The 23975-nt window shown below is 44.1% G+C and overlaps 1 protein-coding gene across 1 annotated transcript in view; it reads right to left on the reverse strand.

Annotated features, from left to right (window-relative positions):
* PDIA5 (protein disulfide isomerase family A member 5) overlaps positions 1-23975 on the reverse strand; it is a 99338-nt gene that overhangs the window by 21152 nt on the left and 54211 nt on the right. The window contains exons 12-14 of the mRNA XM_040562170.1: positions 11422-11492; positions 10204-10367; positions 7579-7709 (exon numbers count right to left, since the gene is read on the reverse strand). Of these exons, the coding sequence (XP_040418104.1) occupies positions 7579-7709; positions 10204-10367; positions 11422-11492 (366 nt within the window). The remainder of the gene's footprint in view (positions 1-7578; positions 7710-10203; positions 10368-11421; positions 11493-23975) is intronic.

The following is a 23975-nucleotide window of genomic DNA, read 5'->3' on the forward strand; positions in this document are numbered from 1 at the left end:
CCAAGCCATCCCTTAAGAGGGAAAGCTGCACAGTGTGCCAGAAAAGGCTGAAGATCAGTAGCTACATCCAGAACACAACTACTGTGTCAGTTCCAGGAGACCTGGATTTCTAGATAAGGTCCATCACCGCCCCACGTGGCACCAAAGCAGACAACAGCAGTGGTAAGGCTGCAGTTTTGGAACCAAACATCAGCCTCAGTTGATTACAAACACAACTAAAGTATAAAAGCATATGAAATAATTCTGCCATCTAACATGCCAGTGAACGCACTTGGTACTCCGAAAGCAAACTGCTCTGAGCTGGCAGCGGTCTGGCAGAGCAGCAGGGAAGGCCGAGCTTCTTCACACCACGCCATCACGGTTGCACTGAGCGAGGCTTAAAACCAGCCCCCCTTGCAACCACGTTGCATCACCAGCAAAAGCGTCTGTCTTACTGGAAGCACGTTTGACAACAACGCACCAGGGTGGGTGGCACAGCTGGAGGTGAATGTCTCCTGGTGCACCCCGGGCAGGCTGTACGTGGCCTTGCACCACTACGGCTGTGCCCGCCTGCGGGAGAGCTTCACAGGGCAAGGGGATGCGCTCCAAATCCTCCTCCCTTTCTCACCAGCCTGAACCATTCAGACACCAGTAATATTCTTCGCACCAATTCAAGCAGCTGTAACATCGTAGGATTGCTACAGATTTAAAACACAAATCCCGTTTTACAAAACAAGGGGAACTGGACAACCCAGATAAATTAAGGATTAATGGCCCAGCTCCACGACAGCCTGCTCCGAACACTAGCCACAGCTACGTGCAGCCCAGTGAAGTGCCCCAACTCATGTTTTAAGAGCAGTTACAAAAGTGTTCTCTCTCACTAATTAAGAGCCTTGACACGAACACTGGGGCTAAGAGCAGTTCTGACAGCCTGATTGCAGAGACCACTCTATAAATTCACCCTTTATCAAAACCAGCCTGCTGATGGGCCCCTGTTGCGTCAGCACTATTTGCACCGCCAGGAATGCACCTCGCTAACGTGAGTCTGTAGCAGGAGCACCACTACTGCAGGAGGAAAGTGTTCCTGGCAGAGCCGACATATTGAAATTCTGCAATGCCAGCCCACGCAGGATTTGAAGCCTCATTATCAGAGGGCCCAGACCTCGCTCCTGCCTCAGTCAACAACCAGAAAATCCTTCCTGCAAGGGTTTTTGCCTTGGAATGGACTCTTTCTGTTCAGCATGTTTTTAATATTTTTGATAGCTTAAGTTTCATTTACAAACACGCACATTTTGTTCAGACTCTGGTACGACCTCCTAATGAAAACTTAACAAGATGTGCTTGCAAACGATGGGAAAGCCACTTGGTGAGAGCCACGCAGAGGCTATCAGAGGGCACTGGACGCATCTGTGCTGCCCTGCTCAGTGCATTTGGACCTTGTTAACCCAACTGCTGAGTATTTCAGCCGCCGTGCGTCCTTCACACAGAACCACGCCACCCGGCTCTGCCCGGTGCTGAGACCCAAACCTTCCTGTGCAAGGGCAGAGATAAGGAGCAGCCAGCTTTGTCCCGGCTTACTTCAAAAAAGGGTAGAGAGGAAAAGGAACCATTACTGCTTTCTTAAGAACAGCTTTTTGAAAGCAGCTCAAGCCACAGGAGCAAGGAGACAGGAGCGGGCTGTTAGCATTAATGGCCAAAACCCGCTCTGCGCGACCCAGTCTGGCAAGGAGTCTCAGCTAAGGGCTTTTCTGCTATGCATGTTCCTCAGCATAAACCTTGGGCAGAAGAAACTGGGAAGTTTATTTGTGAAGAGACAGAGGAGCATACCAGGATACAGAAACAGAGCAGCAGGATTATCGGTATTTTGAACAAAGCCTGTGGGTAAAATTAATGCAAGTTTGCTGTAGCCTTCAGCTTTTTATGCACTGCTGATGAGATGCACAGGGACAGGCAGGACTGATTTACAGTCAGAACCAAAAACCTTGCTCCCTATCCAATTTCTTACTGCTAGGTGGCCAGGGGACAACCCATCAGACAGCGATGATGCCTCACGGTCAGATTCCTGCTTCAACTGGAAGCCAAAGGACGTTTCTGTTGCACACCAGAACAATACCCCGGTGCCACCTGCCAGTAGCAACTTAGAACAATGCCCACCTTTTAACAAAAACAACAACAACAAAAAAACTTATAAACATCACAGACTCTTCTGTGATTTCATCAAGTGCAAAATAGAGTAAGCACCCTCATTCATTTCTTCCGGTCCTAAAAGAAAAAGCTTTTTTTAAAAAGTGAAGAGCCAGGGAGGCTGCTGATGTGTTTTAATTGCATCTCCATTTGTCACTGCACAGCCGCTAACTCAATACAATACAAAAATACCTCATTAAAGTCATCCTCGGTACCGTTTATTTGGAGGTGTTCTTTGCGTAACCCCTGTGGGTCAGGCTTCACCAGAGAATAACCTTTTCCAGCTGACAAAAGTAATTTCCAGTGAAGGAAAAGTTTCACCACTGAACAAAGAAGCAAAACCAGAAATCAGCTCCCAGCAAAGTATTTATTAAAAATATTCATTCTGTGAACCCTGTTGAGTCCCACAAATTGAGGCCATTTGGCAAGTTAATAACATTGGCAACTGCTGCCCTTACAAGCCATTAAAAGGGAGCGTTTTTCCCCTATTATTTCTCATTGCTGCCAAGTCTTCTTTGTTTTGTTTAAGAACACTTACCTTTTGTTTTTTAAAAAGTTAGGAATGGAATGAATTTGCTCAGCACCAAGCCCTTCCCCTTAAAAAGGGATGATCTTAAAAAAAATAAAAATAAATAAAAGCAACCTCCCCCTCTCGCTCTGTCTTCCCCATCATTTGGATGTTATTGATGCTTTATTACAGACACCTCCTGCTTCTGACAGAGTTGATTCATTTTTGTAGTCTATTTGGAAGCAACTATCTCAACCACTGAACAACAGGAGCATGTTTGCACGTGTTGGTCTCTAATTCTTAAAAGCCACCACTGGACAGCTACTGCTTTGTACCAGAATTAGGGTGGGAGGTGTGTGTAATAAGCCTTGCCTGTTTAGAGAGAATCAGAAGTACATGGGAAGACAAAACCAGAAAAAAAAACAACAAAACAATGAAAAAATGCCATCTTTACACTTCAATCTCCAGTGTTACTGCCCCTGGAAATACGGCACTGCTGAGGTCCAAAGACACTTCTGGAGATCACCTAGTCCAAGCCCCCTGCACAAAACAGGGTCAACTAGATCAGGTTGCCCATCTACGGAGTCTGCATCCCCTGCTCTGAATTGTTGCTAAAAGAGCAGTAAAGACCTAACCTAAGTTTGAAGGAACATCATCCAAGAAAAGCTAGAAGCTTGATGGTCACGTCCCTAAATTATGGCAGCAGATAGGCACATTAAATCCCAGGGATGAGCAAAGAGCAAGAGAGAACCATGCAAGGTTTGCTTAGAGAATGTGATGGTCAATAATTTGGTATGGGTCTGCTTGGCAAGAAATTTCATGTAGTTCTGCAAAGGCTTTTCCAGACAAAAGTCTGGGTTAAATTCACAGTGCCTTCCTGAGGAACAATCTGTGTGTTCCTGTTTCACTGCAATATGCTTACCTAGCTTCACTCCATCTTCAAGATTCAATCACATTTTTTTTCGCTAATTCAGTTTGAGTCATGCAGCAAAAACATCTCCAACTGAGAAGACACTTTATTTACTGGAACTTCGTTGCCCTTTGTGACTCTGACAACTAATCAACAACCAACTGCTTCTATTTTGCACCATTTTCAGTGCTATAGTAGGAGGAGGTTAAAATTTAATGCATTGGCAAAGTCAAATCTCAATTATCCAGGGTAACGGAGTAGGGAGAGCTCACGTAAAAGTAAAAAATGCAGATAAAATACATTCAGATAAGCTATACGAACAAAAAATGAGAATGTATGAAGAACTGTCCCAGATGAAAAGCAATCCCGGAAGCAGCACTGATCCAAACTGGTCAGTCTAAAACGCTAGGCAATTATTGGTGCAACTCTTGAAACCAGCTCTGGGCATAGAGCACAGACACGCAGCTAGTGTCCTTCTGGGTGTCTGCTGAGCTAGGCTGGATCTATTCTTGTTAGTTTGGCTCAGATCCTGATTTGGTCCACATCCCCCAAATCCTGATCACCCACATACTGTGTGCACACTAAACCACACTCGGACTAGCTGTCTCCTCTCCCCATTTCTGAACCAAGCTAACTGGTTACAAAAGGAAACCTGGAATAGCCAGTGGTACCCAGTACTCCGAGGGCTGGTCTACAGAGACAAAATAGACACAGATCCCATAAGGCCTCCCTGAACACCCCTTCAATGCTCATGCAACAACCCTACTGCTTTTAAATTCTCAAACCCTTCATGCCAGCCTCCTGGACATGACATAAATCTGTTGCATCACGCTTCACTTCAGCAGGCTATATCATTCCCTTCCTCTTATTTCAGAGGTTTTGAACTTGATAAGGGGAGATGTAATGACAATTAAATCTTAGGTCCACAAGGACCCCCAAAGAGTCCAGAGAAGAGCTGGGCCAGGTGTCATGCAGCACAGATGCCAGCAGCCCCCTCCAAATGCCAGCTGTCAAGGCTGCGTGGTGTGGTGGCCACAGAGGGTACAGACCTACCCAGTGGACAGCAGGATGAAGATCAGGTCCAAGACAGTTACAAGCAGCATTAGCTTTTCTCCAGCTGGCACTTCTGTCCCCAGTTAGTAATGAAGACCTGCCCTTACAGCTGCCTCCCGCCCCTAACAAGTCGCTGCAGTGCACAGGAACACCACTGGGGAGGAATAGGAGTGTGAAATCATGGGCATCATTCTTTGCAAGTGTCAAGTTCACAGAAGTAGATTTTTTTTCCCCCAGTACTTTCAAGAGTTTTGATTCACATTCTTAGTCCTTAAAATATTCCACAGGCACCAGGAATAACCTTTATGCTTTACTCCATCACCCTGAAAATGGGTGATGAGTTCCCCATCTTTTCCATGTGGATGTAACAGTCGTCTTTTCCAGAGCTAAATCACTGTGAAGCACTGTTCAGTACCATTAAAGCACCGTTCAGCTCAGTCCAGAGTTATCTATAGAGCAGCAGATTGATGGCTCTCCTATACATATTAACTAATTTGCAGGAGAAGTTGCCACAGAAAAGCCAGATCTCATTTTAATTTGCATGTAAGATATATATCTGTGGCCTTTGCCTAAAGGTTTGTCACTCCAGCTGAAAGCTTTACAAAGGTTAGAATATTCAACTTTCTGCTTTAAATTCTAATGACAGATGAGAGATACATTTCTTAGCATAAATATTTATATATAAACATACTTTATATATGCATGTATACACACACCCCCAGCCTTAAAATATCCCAGCATATGTGTAAGTGTAACAAATACTGCCACGGAGTCACAAGTGAATGGAGTAACATACTGTGAGTCGGCACTGACCCGAGATGTGGATCTGAATAGAAACAGAAAATTATTTGATTTAATGTGGCCTGGCAATTTTAGCAGGGCTCCTTCTGCACTAAAATAAGCAAGTTAAGACTAATTGGCAATGTAAGCTCCAAGAGGTCTCAAGATTGAGAAAACGGTAAACAAAACCCAATCTATCAAATTTAGCACATTATCACTGTAGAAAATCAGAAAAATAGAATGATTTGTACTGTTCTGTTGCATTAATAATTATTTCACAGAAAACGGATTTAAAATACTCATCTGTTACTTCTCCCTGCACCCACCAAAGGGCAGGCTTGCTGCACTCCATTTGTGTGGGCGCTTTGTATTTTGCACATGGGCGCTTCCATGTTTACTGAGAACATGTCCACCAAATCAGAAGCTATGCATGACCCACATACCAACAATGCAACAGCAACGCCGGCTTAAGAGTTGCGCTAAGTCTAGAAGTAGTTTCAGTTAACACTGCTCCGTCTTGTATACAGGTAGTCTCACGCAGCACTGTGTCCAAAACAGTGCAAGAAGAATATGTATGAAGGCAGCCTCAGAGGACCAGTCTTGCATCATGCAGACCTTGCTTTTACAGCCCATTCCTACAGGCACGGACAGGCTGACCTTTGCTCACCACAGCCTGCAAACAGCGGTGTCATAATTTGCCCATCAGGCGAGTTGTCTTGTCCTTTCAACTCTGAGAGCTATGTACTCTTTGCACGTACTGTCTTTGGTTTAAACATGTACTTAAAAAAAGACTAAGAACTTAAGTGCCTTAAAGAAAAGCAACTTACAAACAAAAGAGCTCCCTCTTTCACAGAAAGCCAAGACGGCAAACTCCTAAATCTCACCATTTCACATGCAATCATTTGATTTTAAAGTTACAATTTACTCTTAACCAGTTGAGATCCATGAATCACAAATTCTTGGCACATGGGCAATTTTTAGTCAATAGATGGTAGGAACTGGAGTTGAGAAAGGATTAAGTCCCTTTTCCTTTCCTTTTACCATCTTCCAGAAATCTCCCTTCTGAATTCTACCCCTCCCTTCTCTCCACACACACATCCAGCAGGAGCCCCAAAGCATTCATGTCTAATTTTCTAACAGAAAAGCAAAATAAAAGGCTGCCTCACTAAGCATTAAGGACCTGAGCTTTTTCTCCCTTTCTGGGAAATACCTTCAGTTCTGTGGGAACAAGTTGGTAATGCTTATCTGAAGGTAATACGTGAATTGCAGGGCTGGCCATCTGATAGGGAAGAATTTTTCTTGCGTACTGCAGAGCTGAGTCACTGTGCTATAAAAGCAAATTAATACTACCTGATACCGAGTGCCAGGACTATCTTCTCCCTTCGGCAAACCCTTAAAAGTTCAGCATCTGTACAGACTCTGCCTGCCTCTGGGACAACAGAGGAAGCTGGAAGAGGTGAGTCTGCTAGCTGCAGCAATACCACGAGAATCACAGGCATATCTAAAGACAAATGGTGCCTAGAAATGGCATGTGCCTACAGAAGCCATCTAATAGGAAGGGGGAGGAGTGTATGTGTAGCATTTCTCTTTCATTCACCTAACTTACAAAGGGCTTGATTCAGAACATTGCTAGAAATATTGTTAGGAGCTTCAAAAAGAAAGCATGCATGTGATTCATGCAAAATAATCTGGAAGGATGAATGTCCATATTCTAAGTAGCGATTTAAATGTAGACTTATTATGGACAAAATTTATTCCATCAAAATTTGTTCTCTTCCTCTGGGGGGTGATTCCTCCTACACCACTATATCAATTTCACTACTGAAGTGCTGCACTAATGGGCCAGGCTCTCTGTGCCCATTGTCCTGCTATAACGGATCACATTTTGTTATGCGGACCATAAAATACAGCAGAGGAAAATAAATCCGTTTCCTTTTTGTTCCCCTGCCTGCTTTGTCTGCATTAACACAAGAACTCTTTAAACAAACCCTGCATAATGTTTTGTTTCCAGTTTATAGAGATACATACAATAGTGCCCCATGCAGTTATATTTGGAATCAGTTCTTTACCCTCACAAAACCTGAGAACAGTGAGGGAATTAATTTAGGAGTTCATAAACTGTAGGGTTTATAAACCTCAACCACATGGAGTGGTGTTTACTCACATGGCGCGTAGAACATGACAAGGGTGTGCTTCTTCTTCTTCAAGGACTCCCTGAAGTCTTCTCCAGCAAGATGGATAACACTAGTTTGTTTTTCTTCCCATGCAGGCTCAGGTGGAGGTGGTGCTTCAGGACTAGAAAAGGAATGGAATGAGATTAGTCTGAGAATGTTTCTGGAAGCATGCAAAAGGCCATCACATCCTGTTTAGTACTCTGAGGGAACCAAGGTGGAGCAATCCATCAGGGTGCCTGGGCAGCAGGAAAACAGGCTCAGTATTTCCAATACCAGGTAATAACAAAAATGTGCGTTAATTTCTAAAACTCAGTAAAAATATAATTTCAACGATCTCACTGAAGCATATGAATAGGAATGCAGAACAAAGATCTCCTACATTACATCCAACATCTGGCTAAAAAGAACATTGCTTCTAATATCACTGTGTCATCCGTAGGCATGAATTGAGAACAGCAAGCAGGTGGAATCAAAAGGCAACCAATATAGGACAGCGTCTTCCATTCAAACATCCTTTTTGTACTCTTTATTGCCATCACACAAACCTCTATAAAGAATTTCATGACCTTCTCTTGAATTCAGATATTAAAGCCAGGATGCAATAATCAGCATCATTCCACTTGGAAGACTGGGGGGGACTGAACTGGAATATTTTACCTTGATAAAGCGAATGTCAGGTTTCAATTATGACTGCACATACTGACTAGATCAGAGCAATCCTGCACATCCAGAGCACCTCTAACAAAACTTCTGCTATTCACCAGCTCACAGACTTCTCTCAGACTCATTAAATTCATTCCTGCTGTATCTTAAATAGTGATTACTTATATAAAATCATCAGAATGGAGCCATGATATAAAGACCTTCATATGTCACCTTGGTAATAAATTAGCTTTTCAGACTTTCCTGTCACTTTGAATGACACATTTTAAGTTGTATCAGGTACATAAAAACTAAGTGAAGAAAATCTAAATTTTTAAAGTTCTTCTCAAGGTCAGTTGGTGGATATCCATCATATTTCCATCGATATCGATTTGCCAGTTGTTAACGATAGAATTAGGGCAGCTGATCTGAATTTTCACATGCACACAGTCAGTGTGAGCTATCATCGATTACAGTTACAGCCAGAGGTGTGAGTTCATCTCACACAGACCTCCTCATGCTGACCTGGAATAAGCTACCCAGATACTGGTAACAATATCGTGTGGCAGCACGGACTACAGACAGCACAAACAAACCAGGCAGCAGAGCTGAAACTCGTGCTGCTGCGACTAGACCACTCACTGGGATAGATTTTCACAAGCTGAAATTTTATCTCCAGCCTGCACCCCACATACATCCCTATTTCCAACAGCTTAGTGGAGCTGTCGCAATTTTATCTCAAGTCAGCAAACAAGCATCTTACACCATTGCACTTCAAGCTGGGAGAGCATCTAGCAGTTACGCTAGGGGACAAGAAGTCTGTATTGCCCCTGTGTTACTGGCTACCGAAGGCGGTAGGCAGAAATCTTCCAGAGGCACAGGCGGATCTGGAAAGGATGAACAACCTCTTCCTCCCTGCTTATTCCACTGCCAATACGAATAGACGGTGTCAACCTGAGTGTTTAACCCAATAAAAATTACACACTTTTCAAAATACCCCAGCAAACTGGTGGAACTAGGACAGTGATTTAACATCCGCTACTGACACAGCAACTTGAAGCTGAGTAAGCAAGGAGGCCAAGGGGGTACTGTGTGTAAATGTAGGATACAGATAAAAACTTCCCAACATGTGACAAAGATGCTGCCAGGCCAAACTTATTACTTGATTTGAAGCAGTCAGATACAATCCCCTTCCCCCCCACCAAATAGGAGTTGGAAAAATTAAGCTTGCATTCCTCATGCCATCTGCACTTAATGATTAAATGACTTCACAAAGGACAGACACTGCTTTTTTCAGTGAATAGTGCAGAAAATATATTTGGCTTACACTACTTAAAAGTTATACATATTTTACTCCAAAATATTTAGAGAGAATTGTACCAGCAATTTTCTTCTTTGAAATGAAATTATTTTCATCATACGTCAAATTCTGCATATTTTAGCGCACCACCCAAGGAAAGCAGGGAAGTGCAGACAAAGGTGCTGTTTCAGTTGGTCTGTGTGCCTTTCTTTCAGCCCCGTGTTTTCTTTCAGCCCCGTGTAGCAGGCAGTCTAGGCATTGGCTCTGAAATGCTGGAAGGAGAAAAGTACAACTACAGAAATCCAGTTACTTACAGTGAAATCTGCTGCTTAGTATGAAGAGGGAACAACAAATGTTCTGTTTATTTTTCAGAGCCATTGCTATTCCTTCTCCGGAGAGAGGCTTAGCATGCATTTGAAAAATATTTATTTTGGGAAAGAATTACCAGGACATCTATGAAAAACCCCGCAGCAAATAAAGGATTTGGTGTATTAGAGACCATAATTAACATACACGTTTGTAGGGCTTTGAATACTGGAATTCAATTTGTTTTTGTTAGCAAGGGATTTAGGCAGCCGATAAAGCTAGGTTTTAGGATTTACTTCCTCACAAAGCAGTCTTCAGGAGGCAGTAGCCAGGAACGTGAATACTATCTCAGACCCTCAAAACTTACTTTTGCAGCCAATCAATGATCTTCTTTTTCGTTCTGAGGTGTGGCAGGGTGTATTTCTCCTCTCCATCCTTAAAATACTTCAAAGTAGGAAAGCCTGAGATGTGGTATCTTTCTGCCAGTGCCTTGTTGACGGTAGCATCTACTGCTGCAAGGACACCTGGACTCTAAAACAGAGAACATAAAACAGAGAACACTGACTGTAAATCATGGGAACATGTACACACACCTTTGGCAAGAAGCACTGGACTTTGGGGAAATTAATTACTCATGACCTAGGTGCCTTCGCTTTCTCAGGTTCTCAGTATAGATACACAAAAAGACACACAGGCCCGACGCAAAAACAGGAAGGGACATCTTAAGGACTAAATGTAACCAGTGTATTACCCATTCTCCTCCCCTTTCTGAGGAAGATTCCCTGTAGACAATTCTTTGTAATGCTTAAGAGCTGCTCCCAGGAACAGCATTTCCACCCACAAGTCCATTTCTCCCGAGACAAATAGGCATTGTTAAAGACAAATTTACTTTAAGGCAAATTCATCTTTCCCTACCTCACGGGCATCTACACATGGACCACTTTTACAATCACTTGTAGGATGTGATTCACCTGTTTTGCACATCCCCCTCTCCTTCTCCTTTATGGTTATAAAGGGACTCGATGTCTCCACTGAAGATGTCTAGAGTTTGGGGAGATTAATCCTGCTTCTATTCTTGCATGGTGTACAGAGAGCAAGACTGAATCAATAACACTAATACTAATACTTATATTATCAGGTCTCTCCTCTCCAGCTCCATGTTGATGGAGCACTTAAGATGATGCTAATGGAATGATGCAACCATAAAAGCAAGATGCTTGAAAGAGGGATCAACCCCCTTTTTTTTCCAAATCTAATTCATAAATAAAAGTCTGTGTTTCTTCATATTCAGTGCCTTTAAATAAGGCAAAAAAAATCCATTTTGGATTTGATCATATTACGTATAAGGCCTGCAGCAGAATACATAAACATTTTTCGATTTTGTTTTTGTTCAAGACAGAATGTTCTTTCTAAGACTTTGGCAGGGCTCATGCATTAGCGATGAGACTGTACTTTGGAAGCACATTTTGAAGGGTCCTGTGGGAGGATGAGAACAGCTGAATTTGTTGTAGGGATAAAAGTCACTTATTACTCCAGTTATTTATTACTGATTATTAGAAGGATATAATAAAGGAAATTAACTTACATCACTGGCTGCGTGGAGAAACTCTGCAGCCTTCTCATATTCTGGCTTCATTTTCTTACAGTGCCCACACCCTGCCAAAAAAAAATCCAGTTAATTTGTACACTCCATGGTTATTCATTGACCCATCCAGCCTTACCAAAATCCAAAACCATGTGGTAGAGATTTACTAGAACTTAGTATGCATTTGACTTACTTTATTTGCAAAGGCTTACAATGATTTAGGACATTTTCCAAAGTGGTCACTACACTTTGAAGAAAGAAATCTTCACCCAGATCACCTCCCCCCCAGAAAGCACTATGGGCAGTACTTGTCAAGCTCAGCAATTCTAGCATGCTCTTGGATGAGGCGCGACCTCACCCATTTCAGTTTCCAAATCTTTATCTGCAATAAAAATCCGACACAGACCCTCACGTGACTTCCTGACTTTAAGCCGAGGTTTCTACGAGCACAGCTTAATTGAGTCGTGTAATTTGAACTAAACTGCGCTGATAATAAGCCCCGCTTTACAGCAGTGCGGAGCGTCCCTCCAGCAAGGATTTGCACTGATTTAATCACATCAGCATAATTACACCACCACATATGTTCTCGACATAAGCGGGGCCTGTAAAACCAAGATAATGGTGCTTTCTCGCTCGTGCAAGTTCTCCTGAGAGATCTGCCATTACTTCACTGCCGAGTGCTGACGTTACAATAAAGTAAAATAAATGAGTGCACGAGAAAAACAGATTTAAAATAAATTATTTGGGTGCAAATTAAAACGGTTTCACCATTTGCTTTCAGGCAAGCTGAGCTTTTGGGACCAGGTGAGGGTCCTGCTGTGATGCACGGGAATGCTGTGCCTTGGGGACAGCCCCCTCCTTGCCCCTCAGTCCTGGCCCAAGGGATGGAGCAGCCAGGATCAACACCCAGCCTTGGTGTGCCGATTGCAAACACGCTAGAGCTGGAACCAGACACACTGCGTGGCCCAACAGGCGCTCTGAGTTTTCTGGCCCCAACGCAATACAACCACTCTGCAAGCCCTCGCCGTGCTTTTTCCTCCTGGTTGCAGCAGCAGCCTGTTTTTCTTTCTTCAGCTGTATTGCTGGAACGGGCACTTGAAAGCCCAGACTTTGCTGAGCTTTTGAAAGTTGTAACAGAAGATACAGCTAGCAATCTGTTTCAATACAGCTTCGGCAGTAGCAGTTCCTGAGGCATACGGACAGAGGGACTGGGACTATTTTTACATCATTGTCTAAAAGAAAAATCAAGCAAGGATGGAATTTGGAACCACTTTGATCCCCACTAACGGGCCGACTGAAAAAGCCAACCAGGCAAAAACCTAAGCCTGAACTCAACCGGCCAAAGACTGCTCACAGCCAAGAAGTGACAGGGCAGCAGGGTGCGACTTCTCTGAGCAAGCAGGGGCCTCTGCAGAGCTCCAAGCACTGCAGCACACCAGGAAACGCTTGCAAGGCATGCTTATAGCCGGGCCGTGGTTGTGACTGCAGCGCAGGGCAGACAGATTTGAAGAGTGTCCAAATCCCACCTGAGAATTATGCAAATACCCAAACTGTTGTTGATCCCACGCCGAACTCCAGCTCAAACACCAGCTCCAGTCCCCGCTGCCTAGCTGTTTGCACAGTGATCGCTGCATTAAAAGCCTCACATACTTCTTTTGAGCAAAGCCAATGTTTTATTGTGGTAGGAGCAGCCAAAAAAGGGTCTCAGCTGCAGGATGAAGTTTTGCTTTGGTTTTACACGGCAGTGAGAGCACGTGTGACCAAGCTGGGAACCTGATACAAGAGCTTCAGAGGTGAATTCAGGAAGGAGCTGAAAAAGGCTGAGGAAGAGTCACTGTCTCAGCACTGCTCGTCTTGGTTAAAGGCACAAAAGAGGCTGGCAAAATGATTTATTTGCCACCCACAGAAAACTTGCAGGCATATGGCTTTCTGGAATGGGCTGACAGTTCCCTTTGACACCTGCCTGAATTGATTTATTTCTCCTTTTCGGAGCAGGAACTTTATTCATTTTGTGCTCTTCTTCACTTCTAAGTAAAGGGCATCTCGAATCACAGCTCAGATACCTGGGAGCTTCACTGAATTAGCTAGCTCAAATTTGTTTGAAAAAAGACTTTTCTGCAGAGGTAAGTTCACCTTGGCAGGCTTTATACTGCGTGTCCTCCAGCCTGAGCAAACTTCATACTGTGCGCTAGATACTGTACCCACACACAATCTACACTATATTCCCCAGTTATTAATATTAGATCTGATCAACCAAAAGCATCAAACAACCTGAGTTCCCACATACCTATGCAGAGAAAAGAAGAAATGAGCTAGGCATACTTTGCTGAGGAAATAAAAAAAATAAATCCAAAGCATCTGAAATTCATGGAAGTATAATTTTAGGGAAAGATATTCAGACTATGAAACATCAGCGTTCTGGGTTCTTTCACAAACATCACACAGATACAGCACTACAGACTTCCATAAAGCTTGCTAACTCATGCTTGAAATAAAGGGAAGGCAGGATCAGGTCTTTAAAGGCACTTAAATGCAAAGTGAAGTCCTCAAATCTTTATCATGCAATGCTTGTTCTATCCCTGGCAGAGGACAGCATGATATGTCAGCCTGGAAAAAAACCCAGCACGTTAAACTGAATCTGAAACAGGGACAACAAATCTCAAGAGCTTCTCCCACGATAAACGACGTTTATCTGGCCATCTTTATGAGAATTTTGGTATTGCGTGCTACAGCCTGCTTCTGCCTACCACGGCAGGGAGGGGGAGAGACGAGTCAGAAGTCAGATCTACACACTGCAAATCAATTCATCTCTCCTATGATTATTTATCCTACCTTTCAATAATCCTGTGAGGATTGCCATTAAATTCTCAAGGCCAATGAAAAAGTCATTTAAATGAATACCAAGGTCACTGCCTCTCTTTTGATTGCCACATTATGTTGTTCAGCAGCAGCTGTATCCCTCTGCGCTAAACTTCTCTAGTTTTAGAGATTCTCTGTTCATAAAACAAATGAGAAAATAACAACCCTACAGGCCCTTAGCCCAGATGCTCCAAAGTGCTGCATAAAGTCAGCTGGGATTGTGGAAGGAAACCCCAGCTTTGTAGTGGGCACCTTTGACAGATGTGCTCTTAAAAGATGCACTGTTGTGTCAAGTGTATACTGACATTAAACCTGAAAGATGAAGCAAGGGAAGCAACTCATTCAGTCCCAGGTGAGACGGGGAAAGTCACAGCCAACACAAGGATGCCCTGCAGCCTATTTTGAACCTCTGTGGGTCAGGGCTGGTGGGAACACCAAAGGGACAGCAGGGACTTGGAGGCACAGGAGGACCCCCACAGCCTCCTTCTGCTCTCTCAGAGGACAGGGAATTACAAGTCAGTTACCCTCCGTCCTGCAGCAGACACCACCCCTGGGGGCCTGTAGGTCCTGGACACCTCACCTGTCCTCTTGATATCTCATCTGGCTCCACCTGCACAACAGGAGACCCAGGCTGCGGGGTCCAAGTTGCTTAAAAAGGAAAAACCACACAGAGTAAGACTAAAGGAGGAGTGATACAAGAGAGGACGAACAAGTCAAAGCCTACAAATCGGCGCTAGGACTTGCGGTACAAGCCAGGCTCTTGCTAACTGGTTAAAAGAGCTGCCTAAATGAAGCAAGAATTCTGTTTTCCCGGTTTATTTATAATCAATCTTCTCGTTTGCACTGCATAGTCAGGCAGATAAATAGCTCCTTCCCTCAGTGCAGTTGCCATCCCACAGCTCAGCTGCACCCAGGAGGATGGGGGCTGGGGTCTCCACACACACCTCCCTCCAGAAAGCCACCGCAGGGCAGAGGACGGCACTCACCAGCGCTTTGCCCATCGCAGAGCACGACCATACTACAGCGCAGATGGAAAGGCCAAGCGTGGACAGAGCAAGGCTAATGTGCAAGGGCGAGCAGCACACCGGCAAAGGGATGGCCACCGACTGCACTGAGCAACCTTTTTTCCCCCCTCAAATACATGTGTGTGTTTATAGCAGCCTGTTTGGCATCGCAGCAGAGACGCACGACCAAGCGCAGCTGCTCCAAACATTTTCAGAAGGGAATCAACTCGAACACTTCCGTTGCTAAAACCAAGTTTTGCCTGCAGAGGAGAGGCAGAGAAGCAGCCAAGCACTCCCAGCTAAGCTCCTGCAAATGCCGTCTTAGTGCTGTCCTCAGAACGTAAAACTCTGCCTCTGTCATTTATTGCTTGCTTCTTTCGAGTTATTATAGCTATACAAATAAACGCTGTGCTTTTGGTCATGTCCTCTCATTTTAACACAACATGGGCTGACGATCTGAAATGTACGTGACAGGCAAGAGATAAATGCCAACATCCCGGCAACTGTGGATAAGGAATTTCTGACATGAAGAACCCTAGAGACAAATTAAATTGCAAATAAAGATTTCAAAGAATCATTAAATGTCTGCTATCGACAGACTGCTTGGGTACTGTTATCGCGTACCAACTATTCATTGTATCATGCCATCTCCACAAACATTTATAGGTGCATACCAAAAATATTTCCATTGGCCTGATGAGAAAACAAATTTGAAGCAGAACGCGTGTCCTGCTCTCAGCAAGTGGGTCACCGGCAGTTCAGGCTACACTCAGAGAGGACTTACTGACACCTCCAAGGAAAAATAATTCTCTCAAAAAAAATTCAGATGCACCTTCACTCTAAGTAAATAACTCCAGAGGAAATCCCTTTGATTTCTCCACTCAGCCTCAGAGGAGCAGTGACCTCTCAACACAGCAGAGCAGCCAGCCCTTACACGCACCCTGTTTTTAACTCTGAACCCAAACACCTGTACATATAAAAGCAGGAACATGGTGGGGAGATGCTAACCCTTGAAGCCAGAGCAAGGACACACAGCCCCAGCCCTCTCATCACCTATGTGAGAACACCAGTCTATTCTCTACTGCCTTAAGTTTTTACTACATAAAGGTTTCTTATACGGTATGTAAGAGAGTAACTCTACAGCCTGACACGAGGCAGCTTACAGCTCTTTTACCACTGTACGAGGGCATAAACTACAACAGCTGCAGATTCCCTTGCATAATTCAGCCGTCTGCATTGCAGACATCTGATGGGAAATCATCCACAAATCCATCAGGGAGGGAGGGTGCAAACCAAGACGAAAGCAGCTTTTTCTCCCCACAATCACAGGTATGCATTTCAAGCCGTGCTGGTTCCACGTTCACTTACTGGTCCTAACAGTCCACAAAACCTCACTGCCTTGGACCCGGGCCATAAGCAGAGCTCCAGGTTTCTGCTTATTACAACAAATTCACCTTAGGAAAGACCAGGGGCTCAAGAAATTTTATGTATTCTGTTTTCTCCACAGTACTTGCTCTGAGATTTTTTTCACACCTCGAAACCATCCATCTCCTGAACAGCAGCGCTGCCCTCCCAGGTAAGAGTCCTGATGCTTTGAGACAACAGATTCGATACCTGATGCTTTCCTAACAGAGCAGCAGGAGCAGCTTCAACATCTTTAATGTTACATTGAGTTCTAATTTTCACCAGCTGGCTGTGTATGCACACATACACAAATTCAGACTGCCCCTACCCTGTTACCGTACTCGTAAAGGTAGATTCGATTTGACCAAGCATTATTTTTCTTAGGGATCAATAACAAGCAAACAGCTTCGTGGCTTTACAGGGCTGTAAAAGGTCAGCCTGGAAAAAAACTCTAAGGAACTAGAAATATGGAATTAGAAGAAAACACTTCATTGGTTTAGGTTAGTGCAGTCGTGCCGCATTTATGCAGCTGCAGCCCAACGCCCCGGCTGCGTGGGCTGCGCAGCTCATCCCGGTGACAGGAGAGCAGCACAGCATCTATCCCCACCGCTGCCACCACCACAAACCTGATCCCACTACGCACAAGCAGAAGAAAGTCCTGGCCTAGAAGCAGCTCTTTGGCCCCACTCAGCTGGGCCCCAAGGGGACTACAACTCGATCAGTGCGTGACTGCAGCGGTAGCGACCCCATCTCTGGGGAGCACCTCCTGCACGTGCCGCAGAGCACGCACGGGAGGCACGGACGTCCCGGTGCAGAGCTGTCAGCACTCAGAAAAACGGAGTGGCTCAGCCTGGATCACTAGCAGGCGATTCTTGTGGATACCAGCGAACTCCTGATCAGCCACGTGAGCCTGGTACACGGGGATGCACACGGAGCGAGCTGAGCCTCAGCTCCGTATTTGACTGCCTTGGTTGCAGAGGTAAAAGCATTTGAAATCCGACTCTTGATCATCTTTTTTTCCATGCTGACATAATTATTTCCCTCAGCATCACCGAAACTGCTCAGCAGAAGATTCGTAATGGCATTTTTTTAGACAGTTGAAGTACAAGTTGGTGTGTTCTTTTTTCCTCTAAAAAGACAATCAGACCACTGCATTACATTAAGATAAATCAGACCAAACTGGTAAGAGTTTAACCAAGCTCCAGGAACCCCCTTTTGCATTGGTGCCATTCTCCCAGCTCCAGCAGAAGGGCTGCCTCCAGCCAGCAACAGGCCTCAGCGGAGGGAACTCAGAGCAGAGGAGGCTGAAACACCGCCCAGTCCCACAGGCTGCCTCCACGGGGCTTCGAGGAAGATAACTCTTGAGACCTCCTGCATAAAACATGCTTCTACCCTCATTTCTGATCACACCAGAGCACATCTTTTGACATAAAGGCTCTGGGGAATGGGCAGATGTTCTCTAAAGCTAACTCCAGCCACAAGCTGCTACTTCCCAGGGGCTACTTCCAGAGTGGAGCAGGACAGGAGATTTCTGCTCCATCTGGCTCCCAGAGTCATCTCTCAGGGCTACACGGAGCCCTGGCTGAGCTGGGCTCCTGAAGTTAACCTTTGAAAAATATACCCCCATCTTCCACAGCACAGACTCCAGCACGAGCTCAGGAAAGCTCTTTAAGCTAATCGCTGTCTTTATTTAACATAAAAAGCCCAGCAACAAAAATTGCACGGTTCCTCATTTCCATCCCAAATCTGGCTTCGGCTTCCAGCTATTGGAGATTATGCTGCAAGCACAGAGCCTCTTCCTCAAAACCATGCTGCACCTGGTAAAAAAAAAAAAGTGGTGGGAGACAGTGGTGCCTCCTACCATCTCTCTTAGGTGGGAAAAGAAGTGAAGGAAGGTGGATCAGCTGGCACTGGGAGATATGAATTACACTTCCTACACCAGCTTGGAGGAACATTGCCCTGAGTAGGTGTTGAAAATCAATTTTCCCCTATTGCAATATGAAAGAGGGAGACAACAGCATGGCTGCCTCAAGGTGAAACTGTTGAGAGTTTATGAAAAATACCACCAGAAGGATTCCTTCTCGATTAGACCGTAATTATTCCACTTCCAAGAAAAAATCCCCCCTCTCCATTACCAGATCAACAAAATTTTGCCTTGGAAAGGCAGGAGAAGTTGTACTGCTTTCTCTCACACTCTTACCCCACCAGGAAAGGTTTTATACTTTCAATTTAGCAATAAAAATGCCAGAGAACAGAGGTTAGACTGTCCAGCACAGGAATATAGCATAGCAAGCAGATGACTGCCTAGGATGCAATTAGTATTTAAAAAAAAAAACAACAGCAAAATGGATGCAAAATTGAGATTTCCCTAGGCAAGGTAATTATATTCCAGAGCACTGAAGATCGAGGGGTTGTGGGTTAAAAAATATGGTCACATTGGCTATTACTGAAGTCACCTACAGAAGGCAAGCATCAGGAAAGGATATTACAGACACTTTCTGGTCAAGATCAGAGCAAAAGGAGTTACCAGCTGAGATGCAGTCACCTACTCAGCAGAAGCGTGCTAGAACACTTGCTAACCACAAGCAGGCAGGACCCCAGAAGCCACCTCCACCACCAGCACAACACCTCAACAGCAAAGCACTGGATTCATTTATTGATAACTTAAAGGTGGCACCACTTGCCAAACTCACCCTCTGAAAGGGCACAAGGAGCAGACAGACAGACAAGCAATCTTCCACTGTAGGTTTCTCTGTTCATTATTTGCCCTTTAAAGTAAGTTCCCTACTCTGCCTTTCACAGGATAATAAAAATTGAAGCCATAAAGTATTTAGAAAGATAAACTTGATAATGAAAACTCTGCTGGTAACGATTCAAGCAGCAGAGATATTGTAAGGCCCTTTCCAAATGAGAACCCTTCACCATATATTAAGCTCATCCAGGCAAGGAAATTAATTTATTTCAGAAGAAATAAACCTGACAGCTTAATTCTTAAAACTAATTCCTGCTGTTAACTGGTCATTACAGGCAAGCAAAGTAAACCTATAAAAATAAATTACACTTCGCTCCTATCTGAACTCACCACAAAAACATCAACAGCTTATGAGTACACTGGGGTTAAGTCTGCAGGACAGTCTCATCCCAGCCACACACACAAATGCGGACTTGTCACTGGACTAAAAGGCCAGCTAAAACTATCCAAGTCTTTTAAGAGACCGCTCTGATGAATAAAGAAGCCTACCAAGGCTCGCAGAGCTGGGGAGAGCAGGGTGAGCGTCCTTTGGGCTGCCCCTCGGCTCTCCAGCAGCTGTAGCTACTCCCTTGCAGTTGCCTCGGGAGGACTGCAAGGACTTTTTAGGAGAGAGGGAAGGCAGTAGTAAGGGGAGAAATGAGGCAGCAAATCCCCAAAGAAACTAATGTTCCCTTCACACCACCTGCCACACATTTACAGGAAGATTTTTTTTCTGATTGGAATAGCCTTCGTAAATGCCTTCCCTAATATACAGCCTAATTGCTCCATATTAGAGGCTAGCATACAGTGAGGCATTTTGAACAAATCTCACAAAGTTCACAAAAACCATGTGTCTACAGTTCAGCTCCCTTCTTTTCACCTCTACTACCCTCCTGCATAGCACTCTCAAAATACCCACAGCTGCTAGGAAATAAGTTCCTCGAGCTACACACCCTGTCCTCTCCTTCTGTTGTCCCCAGCACCGTGGCACAGAGTAGGTCAAGATCCAGCCCAAAGGCAGAGTAGTCACAAACACCCAAAAAGTCTGGTTTCACTACTCTTTCTATTCTGAAAAGTTCGGTTATTCCCTTCAAGTCCAGGAGCTAATCAGGCTGCAGGCGATCATCTTGGCCCAGCTGTGTGTTCTCCCAGTCACAGCCAAGGTTTCCTAAACTTGGGGACCAAAAGCCTGTTTGTGCTTCTGGTGTGGCACTGCGGAAGACAATCTTACCTCCTCCCTGCTTACCAAGCCTTCGCAGTGCTCAGTTACAACATGCCTTCCCTTCCCCGGCTGTTGCAGCACTGGAGCATCTCGCAGTCTGTATGTGGCTGGCTACATAAACTCCCCTGCCAGGTGAAATGTCATCCCCACTTCACAGATTGGAAACAGAGACCAATATTTAGCAACATTCGTCAGAATTGTACAAATCAAAGCAAGTCAAGGAACTAAACTTTTACATCTCCAGGCCAAGGCTATCATTTTTATCACTGGATCATCCTTTTTTATGACTTTACCCTGCTCAAAGAGCACAAACTGCTTCAAGAAGGATTTTCTTATATGAACTGCACGCCACATTATCAAAAGTCTGACACCAAAGAGACAAAGGAGTCTCTCATTACTGTCCTCACCCTTTTCATTAAGTATCCTATCAAGTTTTACTGCACAACCTAGTTATTAGGATTTTTATACTTTCCATATTCCTATTTATATTAAGTACCACTAAAAACCCATATTGATTTTTATCTTTAATCCCTCAAGAAATGTAGGTGGGATGGTCATTAAAAATTCATGTTGGGTTCTTCACTTTCTTGATTTGCTGCATTTTCAAGAACTCATGTTTTAATGTGTGCCTAAAATCTCCACTGAAAATCACTGCTGTAATTACTTTAACGAGGCAGGTCATGGCACTGGGAGGCCACTGGACTGAACTATTTACACATCCCAAGGTTTCTTTTGGTGATACCCAAACATATGCAATATCAAGCTCCATCTTGTTGTAGACTTGCACACTTTTAAGTATTGATGACTCTGGTCTTAATGTCAGTCCCTAATGCTCCGAAATCAACACTCAAAACTTTCTTGCTTCACTGGAAGCAGATTCTGGAGCCAAGAATTTTCCTGTTTTATACAAAGAATTTATCTGTTCCAGGAGCCTACCAGCAAGGCACACAGCTAAGAAGTGCATACATTCAGTGAACAGAAAGTTGGCACAATTTATGCTTGTCCAGGGAAACAGTTTATTATACATGCCATTAAAAATGCATTAAGGCAACATTAAAGTTAGGCACCTAAGGGATGGGAAGAGTCAGGAAATGCTACGCTGAAACTTAAGCACCTCTCTTTTCTTCACCTAGGTATCCAGGCTCTTAAAACTGCAACATTCATCACCCACGTGCCCTCACACAACAATTCAACCTTTCGGTGATTAGGGCACTGTCAAATGCAGCTGGGCTCTGCCTATGAGCTACCTGACAGTTCAGAAAGTGTCTTGTTCAAAGCTTTTTTTAATTGCTCTAAAACCGAGGAGAGTATTTTGCACTGGCTCTAGCAGGAGCAGGACCAAGCCCACAGCACACACCTTGACACATGTGTCTTGTGCATCATCCCACGGATGAGTAAATACAGCCATATCAGTTGGATATGGCATCTGTTGCGGTTACAAATACACGGCTCACCTTACACACTACGGGGTTCCAGCAATCATTTCAGCCTGCAGCTAACACAGCACCAAACTGCCTGCCTTCGTTTTATTCAGTAATGCTGTAATCAGAAGAACTGGCACTATTACTTTTAAAGCCCTGCCCATGCAGAAAGGACAATTTAAAAAGCAGAGTTCATACATGAGGCTGGGCTGTCAAAGCTTACAGAGACCTTTCAGAGACTAAAGGAGACTCCTGACTGAAGCCTATATCCTGGCAAGCTCCTGGCTTCCAGCCCCCTGCCATTTCATAGGGCTACACCACGTTTGGCAAAGCCTGCTCTTCCCTTAACTTTCGCCGAGTAATAAGCCCTGCTCACACAAAGTTATCTTTGACCAAGGATTGATGAAAATTACGCACCTGGGCCCTATTATTGCTGCTCCTGGGAAACCACCTGAGACCCCTCCCTGAGGACACCAGCCAGACACTTTTTTTTTTTTTATGAAACACCCAATTTGGCTGGTGCCAAGGCTGAGGTCAGAAGGCAAACCTTCAGTGGTGAACAAGTATTTTCCACCTGAACTAGACCGATTACCATCAACAGAGACAGGTTGAAACTTCTTATGGAAAGATACCACTAGAATATTTCCAATAAATTAAGATGTTTACCTACTGCTTTGCTTCATCCTAGAGGCTGTATGCCTGGAAGCAGATGCCAAAAGCTCTGTATGCAGCCAATGAAAACTGCCACCATTTTATTTTAAAATTCACTAATACGTCAGATATGACAGGGTCAAACAAAAATTAAAGGATATTTCTATCCTTTCCACATTCAGAACTGTTGTTATTTGGATAACCCACATGCCTTTGAATCATGAATTAGCATGGAAAAACTCAAGAAGATTCTATTTACTTATTTTTTATTACATGCAGCACATCCTGTGCTGGAAAGGCTTTTTTTTTTTTTTAAGGCTACACAGTAAATTAATTCCTCAGCCTTTTCAACCCATGGCCTTTCTGTTGAGGCTGCCAAGAGAAGTCCCAATTAGCGCTAGCTGCAATGGTGGCTGGCTTCCATGAAGAACTTTCATAAGGCACCAGTGGGGGGCTGAAAAGGAGACTTATTTATTTATAGTTGTAAAACCCAGCTTTAAAAAAAAAGATTTGATTTTCTGTACACATTTTGGTTTTGCTTTAAATATAAAGTGAGCAATAGATTCCCATGTCCTAATCTCACCACGCGCAGCAGGAAGAAACAAAACCAAACTCACTGAAACCAATGGCGGTGTGCTGTTGGGGAGACTCTGCTCTTTGGTTGGAAGCTGGAGGCCTTCGTCTTGTATTGGGCTAATTGGTTGGCATTCTTATTAATGAGTCCACAAAGTGGCTTAAAACCTTGTTTTTTAATGCACGGGGAAGGAGGAGGAAAGCAGAGAAGTTGTTTTTCCAAAGCTAAATTGATAAAACAGCTCCCAGTGCAATTAAAAACCTGCACAGATGAATAGTCGGCTTTGGAAAGCACCAACTGTGTAATTTATCAGGCTAGTTTACAAAGGGAGAGAAAATATCTGAGGACAGGAAAGGAATTTCATGGACATTTCAACAACACATCAAAACTGTATTGAATTTTATCATCTCAAGATTTATTTTTCCCTCCCTTCTATTAAGGGGGAGCAAGAAGAGATAATGTCATAGCTGCATCACCAAAGCACTTTCCATGAGCAAATTAAAGGCGCAGGGAAAAAAAAGCTGCACGTTCCTCGCCTGCCTTTCTTATCAAGGAAAAAAACGAGAGATGGCTCCAACATCCCACTAAGAATACTGACGTTTTCCCTAACCTTACGCACCACAGCTACAGCTTATCTAATGTCTATGAAGAAGTCCTATGAAGAGGGCTGGGTAGAAGACAGTTTCAA

This window comes from Cygnus olor, chromosome 6 (genome assembly GCF_009769625.2).
Source record: "Cygnus olor isolate bCygOlo1 chromosome 6, bCygOlo1.pri.v2, whole genome shotgun sequence".
Classification (NCBI taxonomy): domain Eukaryota; kingdom Metazoa; phylum Chordata; class Aves; order Anseriformes; family Anatidae; genus Cygnus; species Cygnus olor.